Genomic DNA, 14,924 nt, shown 5'->3' with positions numbered 1-14,924 from the left:
TTGCAGCCTTAAATGACTGTAATATTTTATAGTATAAATAAATTATGATTTCTTTAGCCAGGCCTCAATTTCTGGAAAATTAAGTGATTTTTTTCAGTCTGTTACCACGTGGCAACTAATTATTGCACATTAATCCTTCATCCTACAAGTTGGTTCTCCCCCTCCTCCAGAGAGAGTTTCTCTGTGTAGCTATGGATGTCTTGGAACTCACTTTGTAGACCAGGCTGGCCTTAAACTCCCTGAGATCTGCCTTCCTCTTACTCCTGAGTGCTGGGATTAAAGGTGTGTGCCACCACCACCCAGCTGTACAAGTTTATCTTTGGACTAAATTTCACATTATTATCAACATTATTAACATTGAAGACTCAGTTGCCAGAGGCGGACATGCAATATTAACACTAACAAATGTATACTTTCCTACGGGACCTAAGCACTTTTCTCACATCCTTGCTAATACAATAATTCGTAAAATTATGAACTTAAATTTTGGCTAAAGACATTAAGAGCTTCTTCTTTACTTTTAATTCCCTTAAACAAAAGCAATAGCAATACACTAGGGGCTTTCGGCCTGGGTCACTTTACTTCATTTCCATGTAAAAGTAGTTCATTTGCATGTAAAAGTAGCCCGGACTGTTTCTTTTTTACAGTTGTTTTCTTGTTGGGTGAAGCTGAAGATGTGGAAGAATTTGAAACAGTCTAGAGGGAAAAAAAAATGACCTAACTGCAAAAGAAACTCGCAGTGGTTATTAGCTTCCTGAGTATCAAAAATTCAGGCTTTTTTATTAGCACAAAAGATTTTTCATTTCTTTGTTTGTTGACAGTGAGCGCTGATAATCCCTGTGGCCAGCAGAGGGCAGCACACCCCCACAGAGTGTCTGAGAGAAGCCACCGGCTGATTCTACCGCTTCAGCAGGGACTTCAGGCCACGCCAGCCACTCTGTCACTTCCCCTGCCTGAGCTTAGAACTGGCGAGAGTGAGGGACAAAGCTTGCCTAAAGGACCAAGATAAACTGAAGAATCGAATGCCAGCTAAGTGCAGGGCAGCATAGAATTAAGAAAGAGTATCGTGAGCACAAACACCCTTGAGTAGAAGGGAATTTTAATTAAATACCGGGCACTGTTTGTATGGTAAAGTACAGAAAGCATACTTTATTGCATTAACACCTTATTTCACATCCATTTTGCTAAAAACTGACAAACACATCAAGTAATTTAGCTCTGTATTTAATCTTGGTTTTCTCTAGAGATAAGACTTACTGTTTTAAATCAAAATGCAAACGAACCTTTCTTAATATTCGCCCATTTATCCAATATTGAGTGCTCGGTGTAGAAGCTGCACCCTTGGCCCCACTCCCAGGTCCTGGAATTGAATCTAGGGCCTTGCTGCATGCTCAGCTAATGGTCAACACTAAGCTCTATCCCTAGTCCTTTTATTTCTACTTTGAGACAGGGTCTTGTTAAGTTTCCAGGCTAGCATTGGGCTCACAATCCTCCTGTCGTAGCCCCGTGTCTCTCTCTCTCTCTCTCTCTCTCTCTCTCTCTCTCTCTCTCTCTCTCTCTTAGTTGGCAAGAGCAGGGACTGAACCGGGGGCCTTGTACATTCTGGGTGAGTTCTACCACTCAGCTACACCATCTGCCCAGGTCCCTGTTCTTTGCAGCAAAGCAGAAGTAATTTGGAACTTCGTAACTTTGGCGGTGGCATCATAACTGACTCGGTGACTGTGGCCAAGTTTCTTAACATCTCTGTGCCTCAGAGTAAAAATGACACCCATGTCATTTGTGCTGCTGACCTCACTGATACACAAATAAAAGGCCACACGAGGGCTGGTCAGATGACTCGGTGGGAAAAGGTGCTTTCTATGGAGCCCGACAACTCGAGTTTGAATCCTAAAACTTGCATGGTAGAAAGAGAACTGACTTCTGCGTGTCCTCCTCTGTCCTTCACATGTGTGCTGTGGCACATATAGCCCCCCCCAACACAAAATACACTAAACATGAAGGAAAAAAGACAAAGAAACACCACATACAAAGATACTTGGAGGGTGGTGGTGAGGAGATCGAAGGATTTCAAAAGCCACAGAATAATGCCCACAGCAACGGCAGAGGCAGCTTGGTGCATTCTTGTGTAAGCAAGCACCCTGCTAAATGTCAGAATTCGTCCAGTTAGGGCTGTGTCCCCTGTCCATAGGTGCAGTCACAGGTGCAGCCCGCAGAGGTGCTGGAAGGCAGGCAGGCTCCTGGGAACTGGTGGAGCAGGATGTAAACCTGGGCTGGACTCTCCTGAGCGCCGCAATCAGTCTAGTTGGTCAGCATTCCTTTCGGCGGTGCCTGCAGGAAGTGTAGGTCTTACCTGTACAATTTTACCCAGAATGTCAGGCTACAGAGCTGTAGTCCCCGGCATTCCGGAGGCTGAGACAGAAGGATTTAGAGTTTGAGGTCAGCCAGAGATACACGGTGACTGTCAAACAGCCACAAGAAAGAGGGTCAGAGACAGTTTCAGGAAAACTGATCTTAGTTCTGACTTTTTCCACACACGTATTAATACGCTAATAAGTTTCAAAATCACTCCAGGCAGTATTTTCTCCATGAAATGTAAATTGGACATGGGCAGTGGTGTGAGCTATCAGTGGCTAAGAGAGAAACCAACTGTGGCAAGCCGGAAAAGCAGGAAGAACAGACTCACAAACAAGAAGCTCAAAGCAGAACTCTTCTTCTGGCTTTAAGAGCAGTAGGTCAGGAGCAGCACGAAGCCTGTTCCTTTCTGGGCTATGCTTCTGGGCCCAGTGAAGTTCCACGAGAGCTTCTGGGGAGATGGGCAAAGGGGGCCGCTGGGAATTCTGCATGTCTCCCGCTGTGGAGGAGGTGGGTTCAGGTGGAGGTCCTGCACACCTCACCGATTGTGGGCACTGTCTTAGTCCCTTGTTCTTTTGAATCACGGAGCTAGAAGGAAGATAAACACTTTTTGTTTACAGATAGCTCCAGGCAGGGAGCAAACGTCAAGAGAGAGCGAGCCCTCAACCTCATACACAGCACTCTTTTGTTGTTTTGTTTATGAGTCAGGGGTCTTACTATGTAGCCCAGGTCTCCTGGAACTTGTAGACCAGGCTGGCCTCGCAGTGCCTTGTGCTTCCTGCCTGTGCTTTCTGAGAACTCCAATTCCAGGCAGTCGCTTCAACACCTGATACACAATAATTGCTTAATAATCCATCAATTATAGTACATTTTACGAAGGAAGACGCTGCCTTCTGCCCCAAGTACCAATGTCTCACAGCATTTGAGCCCCGACAGCCCGGCTCCAGAGGCCATATTGTTAAGCAGGGCCCCAGCACATTTCCTTAAGTTAAAACCAAAGGATGAGTAGCGCCGGTAGTAAGTAGTTCCACAGGCCTGTCCTGGGGAACCTCTGAAGAAAGGGCGCTTGGGATTAGGAGCTATTGAGTCAGTCGTTCTGGAAGAGGAGTGTTGGGGCTCTGCACAGAACAGCATTTCTCTACAGTGTGGTAACTGTTAAACAGGAAAGTCCACTGGAGCTAGACAAAAATTCCTGTGTTCCCAAGCACATCCACACGTGGAAAGTTACTGAGAGGATGTGGCTGGCCGGTGAGGCTCAGGCTAAGGCAGTCACAAACCAACAACTATGGATTCCATTGTTTAGTTTGCTCCCATAAAACTAACCTTGTTTTTATGAGGCTGTTCTGCAAAAATTGAAATTTAAACAAATTTCCATCGTTGCTAGGTTTGGTCTGTTTTGTTTTACGGTCTGTAAAACACGTGGGCTAAACTTGAAATCGAAAGGTCTAAGTCCTGTGATTAAAAATTAAAAAGTCTACCATTAAATTATTTTAAAATTTGCTTTAAAGTTTTCACAATAGAAGGGCTGAAAGATTCCATTAAAATGTGCAGACAGATGACTAAATTTTTTCCCACCGGCTTATCATATTACTAAACGGCAACTATGGAAAAGAACTGGCTTGATCCTGAAAGCGTTCGCTCTTTAAACGAATCATGAGCAAGTGCTGTCCCACAGAGCCACAACAAGCGCGTCCCCAGGAATCCCGAGTTCTGGTGGGACCCGCGGCCGCGACAGTTGGGGGAGGGGTGTCCTCAGGGTGGGAGATCTCCTTGAGTCCTGGTCCCTAAGCCCAGACCGGCTGGAGAGCACTGGGACCGACTCCCAGCCCCTCATGGTGTCACGCCCCGTGACCGTGAGCAGCTGGCTGCTCCCAGGTCGGGGTGGATGCCGCCGGGGTAGCCGGGGTGCACTCTGCTGGATACAGGACTAGAGGAGCTCAAAACACAAAGCCAGCAGTTGCAGGGGCAGCCACCCAGCGGAGCATACTCACGGCTGGGGCTAGGGGTCCCTGCGATCCCTGCCGTGCAGCCGCCCAGGGCCAGCGCAAGACGGCGCCGGGTCTCCTTGCCAACCCCGCGTGCCAAGGCCCAGGGTCCTGCTAATGCTGCTCAGTTCCCCCTTTGCCACCGACCCTTGAGAAAACCCAGCCCGGAGCTCCGCGTAGCCCGCTCAGCGCCCGCGGCTCCGACTTTTCGTGTTGGGGGGGTAAGATGGCAGGGCCCGGGAAACAAAGGAAACTTGGGCCGGGCGGCGTGTGTGGCTCGCGTGCTCGCCCCGGGTCCCATGTGGGAGTCGCCTGCGCCTGTGCACGCAGCCCGCCTCGGGGAACCCTAGCCCAGCCAGAACCCGCCGCGCCCGCCCACCTGCCGCGTTGGACGCCCCGGGACATCCCAAGTGGCTCGGGACTGAGTGCAGGCGGCGGGGGAGGGGGCGCGAGAGCTGCGCGCTGGTGGGGGGTGGTGGTGGCGGGGCGGGGAGGCGGCCGGGGAGGAGGAGAGCTCGGGTGGGCGGGCGCCGCACGTCACTGCTATTGTGGCTGTCCCGGTATATAAGGTCTCGCCGGCCCGCCGCGCTCCCCACCTTGCCTGAGCCCGCGCGAGCCCAGCAGATCTCCACGCAGCGAGCATCCACAGAGTCGCGCCGCGCGCCGACGGAGCGGACATGGGCAGAGCGATGGTGGCTAGACTGGGACTGGGGTTGCTGCTTCTGGCACTGCTCCTACCCACGCAGGTGAGGCCCAGCGCTTGGTGTGGCACTGGGACCGCGCCCTGGGGGTGTGTGCGTGTGTAGGAAGGGTGAAGTCCCTACCTCCGGCCACGCACTGGGGTAGGGAGAGAATTTTGTGTGACTGACTTGAGGAACCCACGATGTGGACTCCCTCGAGAGAGCGCGCCCTCCCCTCCCACTGAGGGTCTTCGCGCTCCCAGCGAAACACACAAAGAGAGGAGAGAGGGGACGGTCCCCCTCGGGGAGCGTGGCACACGCCCATCCTCCATCGTCCAAACTGGTTTGGGGATTGCCCAGGAAGCCCTGGTTGAGGTTCTACCTCCCACCTTAATCCTCTGTCCTGAAGCTTAGCTAGGGGCCTCCTAATGCTACAAACTCCCACGGTGCGACCTCACACCTCCATCCCTGACCACCTTAGGGGCTCCAACTCCGTCTTGATCCGCTAGCTCCAAGGAGGCGGAGCGGCAGGACTTTAGTGTTCCGAGTCTCCATCAGGCTTTGTCCTAACCACCACCGCTTTTTCTTTAGATCTGTCCCGGGTACAGATCTCACCCGCAACACCGAGGGTGGCGCTGCTCTGGTTGCGTTGGTGGGAGGCTGAAGGCGCCGCGCCCAGGATAAGACCTGAGCCTGGGAAATCAGGGAGGGACTCGGAGGCAGGCTTTCCACTGCCTTCGATTCGCTCAGGAGTGTCTCTGGAGCTTCGCCCCTGAAAAGTTGGGCGCTCCGAGTCGTTGGTCTCTAGACAAATAGGCTCCGGGCTCACCTGGGAGATCACCTGGGAGAGCAGCCCAAGAGCTTGGAGCGCGCTTCGTCTTCTCCACCGTGGGCAGGGTTACTGTACCCCATTGTCTTCTTGTGGGTTGGCTGTGCCCGGGAGCCTTCCTCAGTCCCCCACCGCGCCACCCATGGAGGAGGGGCTCGGCCTCAAGAAACCCGCTGGTTTCACTCACCCAGATTTCCTTCTCCTCAGTCTCCCACCCCCATCGAAATGTTAAGAGGGAGGTTTTGGTTAAGCAAATCAAGGGAGCTTGATGGAGGAAACTGTTTAATGCCAATTTAATAATCAAGATTTAAAAATTGTTAATAGTGTTGGAGAGGACCCCTAGACTTTCAGATTGGTGCACTAGTTTTTTTTCTTTTCTTTAATTTTTTTTGTCACCTGCTGTACTAAAAGCTCTTCGTATAAAGAAAGAACAGTTGTTTTCGGGTGCCCCAGACAGGCTCCGTGTTTTAAACAATTCAGCATATTAATGTTCTTTTCGTGGGAATGCCACTTCCTGATAGGACAGGCTCTGTCTTACACACAGTAGGCGCCCAGTAAGTGTAATTGACCGGACCAGGATTTTGTTGTGGGCAGTCTACTTTGGATACAATTTGTACATTTCTTTAGTCAATATTTGCTTAATGGCTTTACGTGTGTAGAACAAAAGGAGCTGGCGCTGAGAGGGTTTATCTTCGGATCAAGGGGCTGCCGAATGTACGGGTGGCTAGACTCGTTACTTGGTGCCACGTCGTCCACCCTGTTGCCTGTAATCGGAAGCTCTTGCAAGCCCTGGCAAACCCTCCCTTTCAGTGAGGGCTGAAAACTCGGATCAGCCTTTGTTCCATGACAAAGGAGAGTATCACGTGCCTCGCTGGACTGTGCATTTCGTGGCTCGCAAAAGCCGCGGTGACTCTGTCACTAGGATGCTGGAACACAAGGGGAAGCCTTGGTTCCTGGCCACAGCGCTGAGCTAGTGTCCAGGCGGCAAGACAGTGAGATTTAACTTCAAACCCTGCCTTTTGTGAAGGTAGGATGCTTTAACTGAGTCCTTCTGCCTTTAGAGCAAGGACTCGTCAGCATTTCCGAAATTTAGATGAGAGTAAGCACTGTTTTTATTAACCTCCGGTGCTTGTGATCAAATCCAAGGGCCTGCAGATGCCAGCAAGTGGTCTACCAATGTTATCCATCCCTAGGTGGTTAGCTCCCATTTTTCAATTTAAGATAAATATTGTGGCCAGTTTTGGGCAGGGTTATAATTTCAAGATTTCAAAGGAGCAGATAGGATACCCCATGTGCTTTTTTTTTTTTTAAGTTTTAAACGTTAAGGTATTTCCTTGAGGTAATTGTTGCCAGGCTGTGTGAAACTAGACTCAACACACCAGGATGGACCATGACCCAACAGACTAGTACCACAGACCTCAATCATCTCACAAGTGTGAGCACACATCCCCCAGATCCCCCACACTACACACAAGCTTTTTGTTTGTTTTTGAGATAAGTCCTATTGAATAACCCTAACTGGCCTGGAATTTGATCTTTAGACCCAGGCAGGTCTTGAACTTAGAGAGACCTGCCTGCCTCTGCCTCCTTCTAAGTGCCAGGATTCAAAGTGTGGCCACAACTCTTGGCCACACACAAGCTTTGTTTTTGTTTTTTTGTTTTTTTTTTTTTTTTTGACAGAGGCTAGCTGTAAAATCCAGGCTGGTCTTAAGTTCTAGATCTCTCTGTTTCAAATTCTCTGGTGCTAGGGTTACAGATTTAAGCCACAACCTGGCCCAACTTAAAAATGTCCCCTTGTCTAGGGAAACAGGAAACCTTGATGCAATGCTAGCAAATCCATATAATACCAGAAACCAGACTACTCAGATCTTTTATTCCATTATGCAGTCCTGCTCTTGGCACTTATGTAGTCTGGAGATCTCTTTGTTTTTTGAAACAGGGTCTCATGTAGCCAAGGCTGGCCTTGAACTCCTGATCTTCTGCCTCTGCCTCCCAAATGCTAAGATGGTGCACAACCACACCTGGCTTGAAGAACTTTTATTTTTATTTATATTCTCTAGGTGTCTATATAGGTGGTTTTAAAATCTGGATAGGTAAGATCAAGTGAACTCGAAATTTAAAGTTGTGGCTAAGAGAACAACGGGGAAGAACAAACTTCAGGGGACTCAGGGACTGGAGGTGTAGATCAGGGGTGGAGCTACCCCCCAAACCTTGTACTTGATTTCTTCCACGGCAGCAACAATGACTATTATCTGCTTGAGTGTTATTACTGAGTGTAAATGGAACTAGCTATGAATGATTCTGAAAATTCATCTGTGATTTTTTTAAATCTATTTTAGATTTATTGCAACCAAACATCTGTTGAACCGTTTTCAAGTAACCAGAATATCTCTGCTGCCCCAAACCCAACTAATGCCACCACCAGAGGAGGTGGCAGTGCCCTGCAGTCAACAGCTGGTCTCCTCGCTGTCTCACTTTCTCTTCTACATCTTTACTGTTAGAGACTCAGGCCAAGGAACGTCTCTACTTCCCCATCTCCTAGACCCACCCCCGATGATAACCACAAGTCCAGTGTGACCCAGAAGAAACAGGTCCACATCAAAGTTGCTATCACCACACCTCAACAGAAAACACTGAGAATTCATGTGAAGGGTTTGACAGTTGGTGAATGCCAGTGTTGAATCTGCTGGAGTTTTATGATCATGGCGAAGATAACAGCCAGAGTGGACATGATTTCCTTGGATGTGGCTTAAGAAACATGGACACTTATAACTCTAACTTGAAATCAATGTAGGCTTTATGTAGAGATAATGATGGGATGTGGGACGGAGATCCAGTTCTCATTGGCTCATTCAACCTAGAAGGCCATAACACGGTTAGGTGACCTTAAGAAGCTTCTCTGATGCTATTTATGTATATGTTGGAAGGAACTACCAGGTGTTACTTTAAATCCTCATTGTATTGTTTCCTTACTACTAATTTAATATGCTAAGTTCTAGGTAAAGTTCTCCATTGTTGAGCTGTTCTCTTTGGAATTGAACAATTTTTCCCACTTGAGTGACTTTAGGTTTGACCTTATATTTGACCTTTATTAGTAATTGACGTGTGCCAGGCAACAACGGATTGGAATCTACCCCCAAATCCAGCCATCATTAAATGCATCTTATTTCAAAAGTCAAATAGTAGGCATTTTCCATCATCTTTTTTTCACAAAATGTGCCAGAGTCCCTTTCGTGAACTGGTTCCAGAGAGCAGAATTATGTTGACCTCAGCCAATTTCAAAATGCTGTTTTTTATTTCTGCATATGTTGAGGGGTTTTCATAACTCAAAGTGTGGTCTGTTAGGAAGGCAAAATTATGAATCTTGAAATTCTAAAGGCAAATATGCAAAGGAGCCAAAACCATAAACCTAACATTTGAGATGTGAAGCCTAGAAGCTAACTTGCATTGAATTCACAAAGTCTTTTATACAATTTCTGTAAATACTTTTTTTTTAAAGCAGAGAAACAAAACAATGGATCAGAATAGCCACATTTGGAATACTTTGGTTATCAGTTCACATTTTTAGATAGTTTGCCATTGGTCCTGTGCCTAGAAGGGAGCTTGGCTTTACCGTGAGTTTTCCCAATGCCTTGATACACACATCCCTTCTAAAACATAGACATTCCTTGAAAAAAAAATCTTTCGTTCGCATGGTCACACACTGATGCTTACACATTCTGGGATCTAATATGGCCGCAGTAGTCTTGAGAACCAGTCATTTTCTCCACCTTTAGAAACTTGCCTGGGAGCAAGGAGATCTCCCAGACCCAAAGCTACTGTGTGTGTGAATGAACACTCCCTCTCATCTCGTACCTGAATGCTGTACATCTATTTGATTGTATATTGTGTTTGTGTATTTATGCTTTGATTCATAGTAACTTCTCATGTTATGGAATTGATTTGCATTGAACACAAACTGTAAATAAAGGAAAGAAATGGCTGAAAGGGTAGACTGTTGGTTTTTTTTTTTTTCTGTTCTCTCTTGTTTTTTGAGACAGGGTTTCTTCTGTGTAGCCCTGACTGTCCTGAAACTTGCTTTGTAAACCAAGCTAGCCTTGAACTCACAGATATCCTCCTGCCTCTCTGCCTACCAAGTGCTGGGATTGAAGGTGTGCACCACCACTGCCTGCCTGTGTCTGTTGAAATTTTGAGTGTTTCTTGTACAATAAGCATAAGTGATCATGGCTGTTAAGTAAGCCATTGAGGCTTCATCTTAACTGAAATATTGCATGTTTGAAAGGCCAGCTAGCAGCAGGTTTGGCCACAGGATTTCATCGACCTGCCTTTGTCTCCAGAGTGCAGGGTTCCAAGTTGGCGTCTTTAAGCCTTTCATGAGGCACGCCTACTTACTCAACAGCTGTTTGAGTGCCAGCTGTGTGTCAAGGTACCCGTGACCGATGAGCATGGGTGCCTTTGAGAGGAGGAAGTCTCTATGTGATGATAGCAAGATACATGTTGTCACTCTGAGAACAACAGCAGCAGGGCTGGGCTCAGGGACTGTGGACTGAGAAACCGTGATGGCCTTGAACATTGGGTTTGATGTCTGAGTGATGGGAGGTTGTGGGGGAACATCTAGTGGGTTGAAGATGAAGTCAGGACCACTTTTCTCCACCTGCCTGGGTACTACAGATCCCTCTGGTTTTCTAAGCTGGGTTCCCGAACTCCTAACATCTTTTACTGTGGTTCTGGGACCATGCCGCAAGGGTAGGCTGGAAACTGCTGTCCTCAGGTGGACTTCCATGAGCAACATTTGGCTTAGATGATCTAGAACACTTTTTAGTTTTATCTCTAGATTACGCCATGTAACACAGAGCATACCAGGCTAGTGTTGGAGTAACGGACTAGGTTAATGTTGGAGCAACTGTGGCCTATTTTGTCAAGACATCCCAACAGCAGTTTCCCACCCCTCTCCTCTGCCTCCCAGTATCTGCCCCCCACCCCATCCATTCCTCCATTTCCCTTCAGAAAAGAGCAGGCCTCTCAGGGATATCAGCTGAATAGGGCATCACAAAATACAATAAGATTAAGCATAAACCCTCTATCAGGGCTAGATGTAGCAACCCAGCAGGAGGGAAAGGGTCCCAAGCACGGGTAAAAGAGTCAGAAATCCCTCCTCCCATTGTTAGTTCACACACACACACACACACACACACGCACACACACACACACGCACACACACACTCACACCTCAATCATCACAGTCATCTCGTCACAGATCACTGAAGCAAGCTTTGTCTCCGGATGAAGAATAGCCTTTGTGCCTAACCTAGAAGTATTTTGCTCACAGACGGAAACATCCCAGAGGAAGACACATAGTCTTGACTGTGTTAATTCTCACCCGACTTTGGTTTTAGTGTTTGCTTTTGTTTTGGAGACTGTCTCATTCTATATGTAACCTAAGTTGGTCTCAAACTTAGGGTGACCTTGCCTCAGTCTCCTGAGCCCTAGAAAGGTAGTCAGGTGCCATCACACACATTTCCTTTGTTGTTGTTGTTTGCTATGTGACTTGGGCTGGCCTTGAACTCATGAGCATCTGCCTCTGCTTCCTGAGTGCTAGAGTTCCAGATGTGTGTCACCATGCCTGGCTTGTGTTCACTCTCAGTGCCCTGTAACTTACAATGCCAGCCATTACTACAAATTATTAGTACATCTTAAGTCAACTGAAGATACAAGGGAGGAGTGTAACTGGGGGCCATGTGGCTGTGTCTAGTATTGATAGCTGCCTTCTTCCTTCCCAAGCCAATACCTCCTTTCTGTCAGTGTGCATTTCATCTGGTTGTGGTTCTTAGACTGGCAGAGTGACCTATGCAGTCACTTGAAGTTTGTCGTAGGTTTCTACTGATTTTAATCCCAGGACAAGGTAGCACTAAGAGAGAAGCCCTAAGGTCAGCCCTCCCTCCCTCTTTCTTCCCTCCCCCTCCCTCCTTCTTCCCTTCCTTCACTTCCCAGGCTAGCAGGAACTCAGGGCACTCTTCTGGCCTCAGCTCCCCAGGCGGGAGGATTAAAGGTGTGTGCAACCACGCTGGGCTTAGAGGTGTGTTTTCCAAGCTCATTTCCCCTTCACTTCTGTTGTAGAGTAGCAACCTAATTCCTCCTTGGTGAGCAGGATCAATGATGATTAGATTAAGTCCTGTATTCGTACTTTGATACAGTCCCTAAGTAACTGGTGGCTATTTCAACTTCTAGTTCAATGGGATCATTGTCTCCTGGTGGAAGCTTCCTCCTCCTCTTCCTCCTCCTCCTCCTCCTTCTCCTCTTCCTCCTTTTCCTCTTCCTGCTCCTCCTCCTCCTTCTTTTCCTCTTCCTGCTCCTCCTCCTCCTTTTTTGTTTATTGTCACTTGCATGGCTGGGGACAGAACCTAGGGTCTCACAGATGCTGAGAAAATGTTGGGTCACTGAGCTATGCCCCTCGTTTTGTTTGAATTACTCTTTTTTAATTTTTTTTTCAAGACAGGGTTTCTCTGTAGCTTTGGAGCCTTTCCTGGAACTAGCTCTTGTAGATCAGGCTGGTCTCGAACCCAGAGCTCTGCCTGCCTCTGCCTCCCGAGTGCTGGGATTAAAGGCATATGCCACCGCCTGGCCAATTTTTTTTTTTTATTAAAGAATCAAGACCTCTAGATGAGTAGAGCAAAAGGTCTTAGATGGAAGTAAGAATTTCAGGAATGAATCACTAGGAGCAATAGTGGTGCCTATTCCATTTTCAGTTTGACTCACGGTTCCGTGAGGCCTGTTGGAGAAACAGCATCATACCCAAGGCATGGATGGTTCACTCCCCGGAGGATGCAACCCCAGACCTGAAAGCTCCAGCCTTTTGCTGGCATGTGACAAATTTTCAAATTTTTTTTTCTCTGTCAGGCCAGCTGCTTCAGGATTATAGGGAAGATGGCAAAATCAATTAATTCTTGATCATGAACCCACTGCCACACATCCACGGCAGTGAAGTGAGCTCTTTGATCAGAAGCACTGCTGTGGACAAGGATGGATGAGAGTTTGGTCAGAGCATTGCCTGAAGGCAAGCCACATCTGGAAGAAGTCTATGTAGTCAAGTATGAACAAGATGCCGTTGCCCCTTCTGTGATGGAAGTGGCTAGACTTATTTAAACTTCCTCAGGTGATGGGCTGGGCAGCCTGCAGGACAGTGTCCATTAGGGACTGAGTGTTGGCTTTTGTTGCAACAGAATGGGCACCCAACTATGGCTCTGGCCAGGGTAGACATACAAGACCATGTTTCTGAGCTCCTGACACTTTGGCTACTTTGGTTATGAGCTCATCAGTCGATGCCAGGGATGGGTGATATAAGAAGCTGTCTGGGCTACACAACTGGGCCATTCTGCTTTCTTGGTTGTTTATGTATTTCTGAGGGCACCTTTTGGTGAGCATCCGCACAGGACAAAAACATCATCACATTCTTCTTGTATCTCTAGCTCTGTTGTAAAAGGAGCGATGGGCTGCGTTCTGCTACCCAGCTCCTGGCTAGTTTACACCTGAAATAATTACATGGAAACTGTATTCATTTAAACACTGCCTGGCCCATTATATCTAGCCTCTTCTTGGCTAACTCTCACATCTTAATTAACCCATTCCTAATAATCTGTATATCATCACGTGACTGTGGCTTACTGGGATGAGTCTAACCCACATCTGCCTCAGAGAGGAGAGCCATGGCGTCTGCCTGACTCTGCTTCTTTCTCCCAGCATTCTGTTCGGTCTACTCTGCCTATCTAAACTGCTGTCCTATCAAAAGGCCAAGGTAGTTTCTTTATTTGACCAATGAAAGTAACATATAGACAGAAGGCCCTCCTATTCCATAGCTCCTTCTCAGAACTTTTTGTCACTGTTTTTTTCTACTCATGTTCCTTCCAAGTCTATCCAGTCAAGTATTTGCCACAGTCCACAAATCAATGCGACTTGATATTTCTGGTCATCACTCTTTCCCAAACCAAAATGAACCGTAGGTCCTTTGCCTGTAATTCTGTTGGGGGGTGGAGTTCAATCACCAGTGACCATCAGGAATGTCTTAGAGACATTTGTAAAACTGTCTCTGTCCATGCTTGAGTAATGTCAGCATATTGCACAGAGCCAGGTCCAAGTCTTCTGTCTTGGTCATCTGATTGTGAGGCTGTTGGTTCAGGCTTGGAAAGAGGAGGCGATACAACTGGAGGAGGGGCCATGGACGTGTCTTGGCTCTTTCTTCACATAAGTTATTTGTGCCTCCAGGGCCTTCTGTGTACAGCTTGACAGCTGAAGGCTGCTACAGCCCACAGCTGACTTCACTACCTAGAGGGTTAGACAACTGTGTGGCTAATCTTCCATCGTCAACTCGACTAGATTGGAAATCATCATGGACACATACTTCTGGGTGTGCCTATGAGACTGTTTCTTGAAAGGTTTAGCTGAGGAGGGAAAATTTCCTTTGAACTGGGTAATACTAGCCCATGGGGCTGGATCTCGGACTGCATACAATGGAGAAAGCGAGGAGCTGCATTTGTCTTTTCTCGGCTTCCTCACTGTGGATACAAAGTAGTCACCTCAAGGTTGGATAGCAAGTCTTCCCAGCAGTGGTAGACTGAACTCTCAAACTGTCAGGCAAAATGTACCCTTGCTTAAGTTGTTTGACAAAGTGTCAAGCACTTTGTCACAGCAGCAAACAAAATAATGAATTCAGGAAGTTGATACGGAGAGCAGCCCTGTTGCCGAGGTTAGCCTGACCATGTGGTCACAGGTCTTCAGAGCTGGTTTGCAGAATAAGGAAGATGTTGGAACTAGAAAAGCCCCAGAATACTATAGATGGCCCTTTGTGGGCTCTTCTGGGGAGAGTTTGGAAAGCCAGGATGCTAAAGAAAACCCTGTTCACGTTCTGCCTGTGTTCTGAGAACATGAGGGAGACAGAACTGAAGAGTAATTTGCTTAGTGCAGGATCTCAGGACAGGCTAGCATTCAGTCTGTGTGTTTCTGTTCACTATTGTTATGTGGTGAGATAGGGAAACCAATGGGGCAGGAAGGTAGGAAAATGTGCTGTTTGGCTAAGAAAGCTGC

General features: G+C 47.4%; 1 protein-coding gene and 1 long non-coding RNA gene across 3 annotated transcripts; one reads left to right on the top strand and one right to left on the bottom strand.

Annotated features, from left to right (window-relative positions):
- Window positions 1-1,120: 1,120 nt before the first annotated feature.
- LOC146895895 (uncharacterized) lies at window positions 1,121-6,053 on the bottom strand. 2 transcript variants are annotated; one of them, XR_015002368.2, is made up of 2 exons: window positions 5,847-6,053; window positions 1,121-2,940 (listed from the first exon to the last, which is right to left on the bottom strand). It is a non-coding gene; the product is annotated as an uncharacterized LOC146895895 (long non-coding RNA). The 2 variants fall into 2 exon arrangements; XR_015002365.2 differs by lacking the exon at window positions 5,847-6,053 and adding an exon at window positions 4,717-4,865.
- Window positions 4,918-9,833, top strand: Cd24 (CD24 molecule). The gene is made up of 2 exons (XM_048425313.3): window positions 4,918-5,083; window positions 8,186-9,833. The coding sequence occupies exons 1-2, from the start codon at window positions 5,015-5,017 to the stop codon at window positions 8,345-8,347; spliced, it is 231 nt and encodes a 76-aa protein (XP_048281270.1). The 5' UTR covers window positions 4,918-5,014; the 3' UTR covers window positions 8,348-9,833.
- The last annotated feature ends 5,091 nt before the right edge of the window (window positions 9,834-14,924 follow it).

This window comes from Myodes glareolus, chromosome 1, assembly GCF_982192425.1.
Source record: "Myodes glareolus chromosome 1, mMyoGla1.1, whole genome shotgun sequence".
Lineage (NCBI taxonomy): Eukaryota > Metazoa > Chordata > Mammalia > Rodentia > Cricetidae > Myodes > Myodes glareolus.
The sequence above is the reverse complement of the archived record's forward strand: the minus strand, read 5'-3'. Positions and strand labels throughout refer to the sequence as shown.

Coding starts and splice junctions, on each gene's coding strand:
- Cd24 (XM_048425313.3), top strand. CDS start 5,015: ATGGGCAGAGCGATGGTGGCTAGACTGGGACTGGGGTTGCTGCTTCTG. Junction 5,084..8,185: donor CACTGCTCCTACCCACGCAG/GTGAGGCCCAGC, acceptor AATCTATTTTAG/ATTTATTGCAACCAAACATC.